At 38.3% G+C, this 12,494-nt stretch overlaps 1 protein-coding gene across 2 annotated transcripts in view; it reads left to right on the top strand.

Moving 5' to 3' along the window:
- Positions 1-12,494, top strand: part of KIF4A (kinesin family member 4A) — a 122,078-nt gene that overhangs the window by 53,484 nt on the left and 56,100 nt on the right. For both annotated transcript variants that reach the window (XM_081793043.1, XM_081793044.1), the window contains 4 exons: positions 5,477-5,609; positions 7,307-7,365; positions 7,472-7,577; positions 12,066-12,113. In XM_081793043.1, the coding sequence (XP_081649169.1) occupies positions 5,477-5,609; positions 7,307-7,365; positions 7,472-7,577; positions 12,066-12,113 (346 nt within the window). The remainder of the gene's footprint in view (positions 1-5,476; positions 5,610-7,306; positions 7,366-7,471; positions 7,578-12,065; positions 12,114-12,494) is intronic.

Below are 12,494 nucleotides of genomic sequence, written 5' to 3'. Positions count from 1 at the left end.
ATGCTTCCACTTATATGAGATACTTAGTCAAATTCATAGAAACAGAAAGTAGAATGGTAGTGACTCGGGCCTGGGGGTGGGGAGGGGCAAAAGGGGAGTTGTTTAATGGGCAAAGGATTTCAGTTTTACAAGATAAAAAGGTTCTGGAGATCTCTTTCACAACAATGTAAATATACTTTAAACCATTCAACTGTACACTTAACAGTGGTTAAGACAATAAGTTTTTACCGCAATTAAAGAAAAAGAAAAATCCACAACAGAACTAGAAGAAAACATAGGCAAAGGTCTATGTGCTTTATAGATAAAGGTGAAAAACAGTGTAGAAATAAAAGCAATGGCAAAAAACTGTAAAAGAATAGACTGAGGGGGTGGTGGGAACAGGGAGTTGTTTAATGACTATAGAGTTTCAGTTTTGCAAGATGAGAAAGTTCTGGAGAGCCATTGCACAATAATGTGATTATACTTTACTGAACTGTACACTTAAAAAATGGTTATGATGGTAAATTTTGTTAACATGTTTTTTACCACAATATATTTTGTGAAATGTCATTCCCTCTTCATCCCTGCTACCCTATTCCCATTGCACCCTTATTTCTACCACTATTCTCCCTGCTCCATATTGAACCAATCTCTTTAGTTTCTGGTCTAGCTTTCCTATATTTCTCCTCTACAAATGAGCATATACCTATTTATTTTTTTCATATCCTCTTATATGAATGGTAATATGCCATAGATGGTCTTTGTGGCTTTGCTCTTTTCAGTATTGCCTGTAAATCATTTCTTATCAGTTCATAAAAGCCTTCCTCATTCTTTTATACAGCTGCATAGTTCTCTTATTGTACATACTAATTCATCCTCTTTCCTATGTATGGGCACTTAGGTTTGTTTCCAGTATCTTGTGATTACAAACATACTGCAGCAAATAACCTTGTGTTATTCAGTTCTCATATTATTAGTGACTTATCTTCAGGGTAGATTTCTAGAAGTGGGATTGCCAAGACAAAAGGTAAGTGCATGTGTGATTTTGTTAGATATTGCCATATTCCCCTCCAAAAGAGTTACGCCAATATGCATTCCCAGTGGCAGGGTGTGACAAGGCTTGTTTCCCCATATCCTCACCAGCAGAATGTGTTGTCATACTTCTCAATTTTTTGCCAATCCAATAGGTGAGAAATACTATCTCAGTATCTCATTTTAATTTTTATTTCTTTATCAGTGGATCTCAGCTTTTTTTCATATGTTTCAGGCCCACTTTTATCTCTTTTTCTAGTGAATTGTCTATTCATATGTCTCATTTTCTATCAGATTTTTTGATCCTTTGGCCCTTTTTGAAAAAATGTGGTAAAAGATACATAAAATAAAATTCACGACTTTAACCATTTTTAAGTATACAGTTCAGTGGAATTAAGTGCATTCACAATCTTATACAACCATCACCACCATCTCGCACAAGTGAAACTCTGTACCTGTTAAACAATAACACCCCAATTTCCCCTCTCCCCTCAGTCCTGGCAGTCACCCTTCTACTTTGATTTAATTATCTGAAGCACCTAAAATGAGTGAAATCATACAATATTTGTCCTTTTTTGATTGTATTTTTTCACTTAGCATAATATCTTCAAGTTTCATCCATGTTGTAGCATGTGTCAGAATTTCCTTTCTTTTAAAGGCTGAAAAATGTCCCATTGTGTATGTATACCACATGCTGTGTATCCGTTTATCCTTCGTTGTACACAGGTTGCTTCCACCTTTTGGCTGTTGTGAATATGCTGCCATGAATGCTTTAAGACCCTGATTTCAATTCTTTTTGGGTGTAGACCCAGAAGCTAAATAGCTGGATCATATAGTAACTCTTTTCTTTGATTTTTTAAATTAGACTGCCATACTATTTTACATAGTGGCTATACCATTTTGCATTCCTACCAGCAGTGCACGAGTGTTCCAGTTTCTTCACATCCTTGCCAAACACTTGCTATTTTCCACTGTAAAAAAAAAAAAAACTTTTTCTAAAGTTTATTTATTTTGAGAGAGACAGAGGGTACAAGTTGGGGAGGGGCAGAGGAGGGGGGTACAGATGATCCGAAGCAAGCTCTTTGCTGACAACAGATAGCCTGATGCGGGGCTCAAACCCGCAAACTGCAAGATCATGACCTGAGCCTAAGTCAGATGCTTATCCAACTGAGGCACCCAGGTGCCCCTCAACTTTTTGGCTATTATGAATTATGCTGTTATGAACATTTACCTGCAAGTTTTTGTACAGACATTATTGGGTAGATAGCTAGAAGTAGGATTGCTGGGTCATATGTTTAACTTTTTAAGAAACTGCCAAACTTTTCCAAAGTGGGTATGATGTTTATATTCTCATGCTTCTGGATTTTGATTCATAATTAGAATGCCTTTCCCTATAGCAGGGTTAAAGAGGAATTTGTGTCCTTCTAGTACCTATGTTGATTTTATTTTTTGCATTTTGTATTTTCATTTGGAGTTTATTCTTATGTATGTGTGAGCTTATTTTCTTTTAATATCCTTATTTTCCATAACTCTTAATCATTTTTTTCTTATTATAAAAGTGATATGTTGCTTCTCGTAGGACATTTAAAATGAAAAGTATAAAGAATAAATCTTAAAAGTGCCATAATTTTATCACCCAGAGATTACCACCCTTTATAATTTTCCATCTTTCGGTAATATAATCTTGGTTTCCTGATAATATTTTAAGAATGTTGAGTAAAGAAACAGAGGAAAGCGGGGTTCCCTTAAAGGGTCTCTTAAAGACCTATTCTAGTTCAACCAGTTTAGAAGCAATTGACCCATCTTCCTTTCCTTTCGGTTTAGCATAGACCTGTTTTATGTAAGACAAGTTTAATGAACACAAGGCTAATAAAAACTATTCCACACTTCCAACCACCTAGAATATATTACAGGATATAGTCTCAGCTACACAAGTAATAGAATAGATTCTAAGAAACAGTTGCTGAATCAAACAGTGAACTCACCTGTTCAGTGTTCTACAGAAAAATAAAGATGCTACTTCTTTTCTCAAAAATGTATGTGTATATTTTAAGAAACATTTCATAAAAGATCTCACAAAATGTACAGTTCATATACATGAAATGTTTTTTGCTTTTTGTCCTAGGATTATATTCTTTTCTTATTGAATGTGTATCATGGAAGCTTTTGCATTGATTTTCTGTGTTTGTCAATTTGCACATGCTCGGCTAACTTGAATTCCTAGCATAGGCAATTAAATAGCCTGCAAAAGAGGAAACATTGGTGTTCCATTGTATTTTCACCCATTTAAAGAAATCTTGGAAATTTTTAGGAGGGCAAAACTATGGAGTTAAAAGTATCATTACTTTGGAGTTTGTCAATTTACATGAATGAAACATGGAAGTTTTCAGCTTAATAACTATAAGGAAATATCAGAGCAATCTAAAATAACACTAAATTTACCAACAGTTTTTATTTATTTGTTTGTTTATTTATATTTTAGAGAGAGCACATGAGTGGGGGAGAGGGACAGAGAGATAGAATCCCAAGTAGGCTCCATGCTCAGCACAGAACCCGATGTAGGGCTCAATCCCACGACCCTGGGATCATGACCTGAGCCAAAATCAAGAGTCAGACACTCAACCAACTGAGCCACCCAGGCACCCCCATTTATTTTTTCATTTTTTATTTTTTTAAGTAGGTTTCATGCTCAGCGTGGAGCCCAGTATGGGGCTTGAACTCACAACCCTGAGATTAAGACCTGAGCTGAGATCAAGAGTCAGACATTTAAAAAAAAAAAAAAAAGAAAAGAGTCAGATGTTTAACTGAGCCACCCAGGCGCCCCAATAGTTTATTTTTATAATCAACATTTTAATTGAACATTCTTTCATAAGAGTCTTAGTAAATTCTCAGTAGTATAACACAAGACCTTATGGTTTGGCCTTGCTATTAACTTTTTGATGAAAAGCATGCTAAAATTTTCTGTGAGAATTCCTTGAGGTCTTAAGCTGGGTGAGAGGGCATCTATTTCCGAAATCCTTTTCGATCCTTTATTGAGATTGAGAACAGATGTTCCCTGTCCTTTTTTTTTTTTTTTTTCCTCTTTATTCTAGCCTTGACAACTATTCATTTTTCCCCTCAGTCTCCTTTAGATTCAAATCTTCATATTTCTTCTGATCTTTTTTCACCAGTCCTATTTTCCAGTCTTTTAAACAATTAATCCCAGTAGATTACCAAAAACACAAAAACAAAAACAAAAACTGTACCTCTCGTTGGTCTTTTCCATTAGTCTGGAAATGATATCAAGTAATCTGCATAAGTCCCAAAGGTTCTCATCTATATGTATTCCTTCAAACTATTTTGTTCCCTCCCACCCACTCCTATTTGATATGGACACAATTGTCACCACCCACTCTAAGCAATTTAAAATTGATAGACAAATGAACAAGAGGTTTTGAGTAAGGCAGGCATTTAGAAGGGAACACTTATTTATGGAGGGTTGTGAAATGTGCTCAGTGGCTGCTGGTCATTATATCAACTTTCTGACTTCCTAAATGCTATTTCCCTAAACTTCAGTAAATAAGCAGTTGACTTTTGTTGGGGTTAAATTTCACCCTGAGCTGTGTCACTTCTACCTCCCCCATACCTCTTCCTTCCCTGCTTCCCTAACCTTTAATGAGGGAATGAGGGTGGGAAGAAGAAAGAGAACATCTATCTTAGCTGCAGTTAGCCTTTACTTCTTAACTACATGGCACAAATAGATCTTAAACCAAGAGCCAAGGGTAAAGGTTAGTTAGTCATTTCTGTTGCAACCATGTCTGGTTCTGAATTATTACCGTCCCACAAATCATTAATTCAACATATTTCAGGCATATGTTTCTATTATTTATTTATTTTTTTTATTTTTTAATATATGAAATTTACTGTCAAATTGGTTTCCATACAACACCCAGTGCTCATCCCAAAAAGTGCCCTCCTCAATACCCATCACCCACCCTGCCCTCCCTCCCACCCTGCCCTCCCTCCCACCCCCCATCAACCCTCAGTTTGTTCTCAGTTTTTAACAGTCTCTAATGCTTTGGCTCTCTCCCACTCTAACCTCTTTTTTTTTTTTTTTTTTCCTTCCCCTCCCCCATGGGTTTCTGTTATGTTTCTCAGGATCCACATAAGAGTGAAACCATATGGTATCTGTCTTTCTCTGTATGGCTTATTTCACTTAGCATCACACTCTCCAGTTCCATCCATGTTGCTACAAAAGGCCATATTTCATTTTTTCTCATTGTCAGGCATATGTTTCTTATTCATTCAATATACTGCCTGACTGGAAGGGTAGATTGGAATGGACACACTTTTTTCCCAGATTTTTGGGGGTTAATTTTAAACCAGTCCGCCACACCTAAAAGGCCTGTGGGGTATATTTTTATCTACCTTTGATATAGGTGTTATCAAGAGGTATTTTTCTATTATGTTACTTTCTTTGTTTTAGTGTGGAACCATCAGAAAATCTACAGTCCCTGATGGAGAAGAATCAGTCCCTGGCAGAGGAGAATGAAAAATTAAGTCGTGGTCTAAGCGAGGCAGCTGGTCAGACAGCCCAGATGTTGGAGAGGATCATTTTGGTGAGGACCCAAGACTAAGCTACTAGCAATCTGGACATTTACTAGCTTTAGTTTCTGAAATATTTAACATGCTTCTCATGAGAGACAAGTTATCTGGAAATAGATGAATTAATTTTACTATGTCCCCCCATGGAGCCCCTCTTAAGCCCTCTACATACATGGGCTTATGATCAAACATACAGAAAAGTTAAAAGAATTGTATGGTGAGCACCTGTATATCCATCACAAAGAATCCACATGAATCTTATTTTAAAGTACATTTGTTCTAAAATGCCAGAGAGGAAAGAACCAGGACCTCCTGTCACCTTAAGTCCTACTTAATCTTTATCCATAATACCAAGTAACTGTCCCCTCAGTAAGATTTTAGTTCTTCTCTATCTCCCTTCCTCTAATGTCATCACATTTCATACTCTGTCCTAACAGCTACCGTGGTGAGATAGAACAGCTGGGAAATTAATGTCAATTCTTTTACATATGGTTCATTTCTAAATAGTGGATCACTATGTAACTGATTACACCAATTCTGTATCCTACTACCTGTCTGATAGTAACCTGGATCAGTGCATGCTGCCTCTGTAGCTAATGTTTTTCTGCTAGTCTAAGTACAATTCAATCTTTAATAGCACAATGATTGTCAAAAGTGAAAATGAGTTTCCACCAAAATGTACTTGAACATCTGTAATTTATGCACCTTCACGCATCAGTGTGCTCTCTAGTCAAGGAAGTGTAAGCTGCTTAAAGATTCTTTAAAGGGGGCCAAACCCTATATCCATTGTCTATTACTAGGGGAAGGTGAAAATGGGAGCTAGAGGATTTTTATATACAGTTTTCTGCCACCAGTGCTGTATTCTGTGCCTTGAAAGTAACTCTAGAGGCTGTGTCTCACACATATGTGAATGTGGCTGACATAACAGACAGTACCTGTTACTCTAGCCACATACCCATTTGAACTTTGAAGGCTGTCATAATGGCTTCAAGAAAGCTTATTTGATGTGCTGTTGGAATGTCATAACAAACACATTTTTGTCCTGTATAACCTGCCCTTCCCAAATCTGTCACAGCATCTAGCACGTTACAGATACTGTGATTAAAATAAAATGGAAAATATCAATCATCCTTCCCAAATTGTAGCTCCCTCAGCCATTTCTTCTCTGCCACCGTTCTTGTGCCTCACGCTTTTTCTTGCTTTCTCCTACTAAAACTAGCCTACCATATCAGATAGTGTAACTTGGGAAACAAGGCTCAGCTCATATTCAGTGTGAGACCCTTTTATGTTTTAAATGCCCTTATGCTGGGGCTAGGAAACAGTATAGTGTAGGAGGCATTTTAAAGTAAGTGGGTTTTTTGCAAACAGGGAATAGCATGCCAGGAAGTATTGCTTTTTCCCCCAATTGCAAAGTTCTGTATGGAATTAAGGCTTCACACTCCACACCATAGTCTGAGCTTCATGGCAAGCATAAGACCCAGCTGCTTAGATGCTGTTTTTAGTAGCTCATGTTGACTGAAGGGCTAATTTCCATGACTCTGTTAAAAAAATACATTTCTCACTAAATTACCAAAGCCCACTAAATCCTCTTATTATAGCAAAGGACCCAACCTTTCTACCTAGGTTTTGATCCATTGGAGTAGGAGAGAGGGCATAATTAGGTGAGGCTGTTAGGCGTTGCCACTGATGATCTCCTGGGTCTCTGTTGCAGACAGAACAAGCGAATGAAAAAATGAATGCCAAGCTAGAGGAACTGAGGCAGCATGCAGCGTAAGTTTCATACTAAATGTTTCCTATACCACCTTAGCATATAATCACCCACGTTCTGGTCTTTGCAGTATGATTAACCTTCGGGTTCCTTTGTTTGAACTTTCAGCTGCAAAGTGGATCTTCAAAAGCTAGTGGAAACTTTGGAAGACCGGGAATTAAAAGAAAATGTAGAAACAATTCGTAACCTGCAGCAAGTGATTACCCAGCTATCGGTAAGCCAAGTAGGGGCAGTGTAGATAAACATATTGCTTTCATTTGTTTCTCTTGATGCATATAAACATATCTAACTTGTGCCTTTGGCCAAAACAACTAGATTGTGAGCTGTTTGAGGACAGAGGTCATGGATCATTGCGTATGATCTGAATATTGAATTTGTTAAGTCAAAACACTCCTAGGTTACATATGCAATGGCACATCAGTATTTCAGTACTGTAATCCAATACTGGAAGCAGCAGCACAGCAGTGCAAAATTGCCTGGTAACACAGGCAGCAGGCATTGATTTGCTGTCCTTTCAGTGCAGGCTAACTTAATAAGAGGCCTTGTACCTCTTACCTTGATCTTAAGTAAGCTGGGTTCTAACAGATAGCTTAGAGCAACCAGGGAATACCATAGTTCTTTTTTATAACCAGTAATACATTCATTTGAATGATCGTTCTGTAAGTCCCCATTTTTATTTATTTTTAGAACTGTTACAGTAGTTGTGGGTGGGCTTGGGCTGCAGGTATTTGTTGTTTTTCCCAGAAGAAAAATTCTTACAATCCCACCACCCTAAAAACCTCTTTTATTTTTGGTGTTCCTTCTCTATCTTAGCCCTTAGGCATATATACGTTTCTTTTTTTAACTGAAGTCATGTTAAGGGGCCGTGGTTGATTAAGGGGTTATAGTAGGTTTTGTTCCATCTATACCCTCTTATTCATCATTCTGAAGCCGTGACATGTCTGTAAATGACTGGTGGTAATTTCTAGCTCTTGGGCAGAGGCTTTAACTTCACCAGAACAGTGGTAAAATCTCAGGTCTTGCCCAGTGTTTTCTGGAGTTTTCAAAAGGGTATCACAAAATCATCTACACCTATGTTTTACTCTTAAAGAGTCCATTTAAAAATATCCTACAGTATTGTGGGAGGAAGGGTTAGGATGAGTTCCAATAAGTTAAGTGAGTAAATTCCCAAAAGACTTGAGAGCAGTGTTTTAGAACAAGTAGTGCTATACAAAACTACCACGAGCAGTCCAACAGAACAGTTCGTTTATCCAACAAACAGGCCACAGCAGTTGAGAACCTGGGCCCCAGAGCCAGACACACCCTAGGTTGAAGCCAATTCTGCCACTCAGTAGCTGTATAACCTTGCTAAGTACTGTATTAATATCAAAAGAAAATAATTTAAGTGACTCAAAAAGGACGTTAAAAGCCGATACACTCAGGGAGCACCTGAACTCCAGGTAACTCCTTGAGTGGAAGCAGAATTGGAGTTTTATAAGGTGAGAAGGGAGGGGTGTGTGTCCTTGTGGTTTGGCTCATGTAGGAGTTTTGTTGTTAATTGCTGTGAAACTTTTGGTTTGAGGCTATTCCAGTTTTCATGCCTGTGGCTTAAATTAAGAACATTGGTGCAATCCATCCTACTAGCTGTCCAGTTGTTTTCAAGAGTCGTTCTTGCAACCCTTGTAGTTTGTTCGCTGGTTAAGGTTCATAAGTGGGAGAGATGGCAAAGAAGGGGGAAGGAGGCAAGGAAAATTAGGAACCCTCTCTTTCTGTTTTAATCCTCTTACATTACCAATATGAGCAAAAGGCACTGACAACACAAAAGAAGGGGTGATTAACTGCCCAGAAAATTCAGGAAGTCAGTACAGAAGACAATGGGCCCTAAAAAAGGAATACAAGTTTGCCACACAGACAATGGGGAAAATACAGTCTATACAGAGAAAAAGGTACATGTCAAAGCAAAAATGGTTGAAAGTTCAGAATGTGATAAGGACCTTGCTATGGCTGAATTATAGAGTGCATGCCAGAGAATGGCTATCACAAGGTTAAATTTCACCATCTATAATTCCACTTAAATGTAGCTGAAACATCTGATGTATGAAAACCTTGTGTGAGCTGCCTCAGAATTAAGATAATCTAGGCTGCAGAACCATACTGGAACCGAAGCTTATATGATTACAAAAGAGTGATCCAGGACACCGTTGTTCATGGCCACCACAACAATCTTAGAGGATTTCACACCATCTCATTTCTGGGGCTTTGGGTCACATGGGAAAGATGAAGGAAACCCATGGAAACAAGTTAATAACGTTAGAGAAGGCATATCCGCGGTGAGGATCTGGTGATATGACTGGTGCCTGCTGTGCCTGTAGAGGAAATTGCTAGTGGTGGCTGACTCAGAGGAACTCTGTAGAATCTCTGTGTCTGCCACTGAAAGTCACTTGGCACATGCAGCCAGAAGGTACTAAAGATTGACATGAGCTGATAAAGTCTCTGGCTTCCCTCCACTGTCACAGTTAGGCAGAGTAAACCCTTTTGCCCAAAGCTCCTGCTGGACTCTTGAATCAGAGGTTTCCATGTCTATTGTTTCGAGACCCTCCCAGCTATGTATTTTTTGGAAATACACAGCAATGTATCCTGTGGCTTTTATTAAGACTCACTACAGTGAAAGCAAAATGTTTCAGATGTAAGTGCTTGTGCCCTTCTTTCTGGATTAAAACTATTTTTATTTTAAGTGACGGGTGAACACCCCTTTTTCAGTTATGAAGGCAGCCATTGTTCCTGAATATTCCTCCTGGGGCTTTAAGCACTAAAGTGTACCATTTCTTCCTTAAAAATACAATTCAAACAAACCTCCTTGCTGCAGTCACCTGTGAGGAAATTCATGCAGTCCTTTCAGTTCCCACAAAATCAAATTTTGTTGTTTTTATCCCCTCCTCTAAGACCAGTTCCATAAAAACCATTTTGCATGCCTGGTAATGGGATTGCCTACAGCCTACAAGCCCAAACTTCCTATTGAAGGGCATTGCTGGTTAGTGTAGCTCAACGTACCCTAGCCTTGTCCCCCTGACCGCCACCTTCAGCAAATCACGTATTTTTACCTTACAAGAGGTTCTCCATCGTAGCCTGAGAATGAGAACTAAAGAGGCTTTTAGGTTGAAATAAATCCCATCATTATATATTTATATTCAGGATTATGAAGGCAGAATCCTACCAAGTTCGTGTAGAACATGTCACCAAAGCTTAATCTTTGGCATTATAAAATTGTATTGGGCCAAAAGCCAAAAGGTAAACCACAGTAATATGTCTTCTTCAAAGATTAACCCATCTACTTCAATCCTGACCCCCTGGAAGGTAGTAGAAAATGTCTCCAAAAGCCAGCATTACAGGCTTTACTCATCTAGGATAGGTCTGTAAGTAGTCCATTTACTGAAACTTAAAACATGGGAGGGAAGAAAGGGTAACCATCAACCTATAATATATCGAAGTGCTCTGTTTTTCAAGAAGGATTTCATATGCCTGGTCCTTGGAGAATCACCAGTATTCTAAGTCATGATGAAAAAGGATTGAGAACACTGGAGCTTCCTTTGAATTTTCTTTGAGTCTCACTGATTGGGAATTTCTGGGCAGGGGAAGTGCTTTACAAATAGCACTTACTAAGGGCCTCTTCACTCCTCGCCTTGAAGGTATGAGATTCAAGTTTCAACAACTATGTAAGGTTTCACTGGGCTGATGCAGAGACTCCATGTGCTAACCCTAAATTATTTTCTTGCTGTTGAGCCAGTAGCTCTTTCACCTTTGACCTCTTTAATCATGTGACTTCCTGGAAATCCTTTCTTCCCAGGCTCACGGAATCACTTAAACAGAAGTGGTAATCCATATGTTGCAATACCAAATAAAGCCTAAATTCCAGTGGGGAGAAGAGAGCTTGCTCATATGATAGCCTATAAACAAATTAGTCCTAATAAGTGGTTTTAGGTTTCCCTTTTAGATGGTTGTCATTCCAGTGCCCAAAAAAGGAATTGCCCTTCTCTGGAAGGGAATCAGCGCTTGCCCTTTCCCTTCATGTAACCACTACCTGCAGTAGCTGCATAAGATTGATTCATTCTTAGATATATGAGGGAGATTTGTCTGACTTCATGAGCACATTTTTCTGGGTTATCAGCCTGTATGGAATTTATTTCCTTCTAGAGTAGGCTCTTGCTACCTTGATGGACTGTAAAAAAAAAAAAATACAAAATAACCCTTCCTTCTATTCACTTTTCTACTGTGTTGCCTTTATTTCATATGTCTGTTTTTAAGGTGGCATGTCCATGTGAACTGGCTAGACCTGTACATTATAGAAGTAGACTTAGTGGTAAAAACTTAAAGGATAGAGTCTATAAAGTGGGTTAAACTTTGGCCTGTTAGAATGACTAATGTTTCATTGGCTCAATAATCTCTGGCAGAGCAGGAGAGGAGCAATAAATATGTCAATTGCCACATGACCCTATTTTTCTTTTTAGATAGACTACACCATCAACCTTATAACGAGGATAGACTCTTAAGAGGTGGAAAATGGAAATGTGTGGTTTTGGGTGTAGCTATGTGCCACAAAATGGGTCCAGCACCTTAAATGGTCTCTATGTATACTTGAAAAAAAATTAAGTAACCAATATAAAATCCACTAGTAAGCTTCACTTCAGGGTCTTTTCCTAAACTGAAATATCATTTGTCATTGCAGGATGAAACTGTTGCTGCAACCATTGATACTGCAGTAGAACCAGAAGCTGTAAGTAATTGGCTTTGTGTAGAACTAGGAGCTTTAACTGTGCCATTTCCTGTAATTTATCACTCAGCTGAGGAAGAGAATCCCTGATTGCTACCATCCTACATAGAATACCTTGGAAATCCAGACATCTTGAGTATAAATGCCAGTTTTGTAAAATCCCGAAGTTGGATAGACTCCATCTCTAATAGTATGACTACTAATGGATGGCAGGGCTTCTCAAGGATGTCATTTTCCTTATTTACAGTCTGGTTTGCTGACTTCTTGTTAGATGCTAGTATTCTGCAACAGCTGTCTAGCAAGTTAAGGGAGGGAAAAAAAAACAAATTAGGAAATATGGCAGAGTCAAAAAAGTAGTAGAGAAGCAATGGAAGAGACTTTTTT

The sequence above is a fragment of the Panthera onca genome, chromosome X (assembly GCF_046562875.1).
Source record: "Panthera onca isolate mPanOnc1 chromosome X, mPanOnc1 haplotype 2, whole genome shotgun sequence".
Taxonomy (NCBI): Eukaryota; Metazoa; Chordata; class Mammalia; order Carnivora; family Felidae; genus Panthera; species Panthera onca.
The sequence above is the reverse complement of the archived record's forward strand: the minus strand, read 5'-3'. Positions and strand labels throughout refer to the sequence as shown.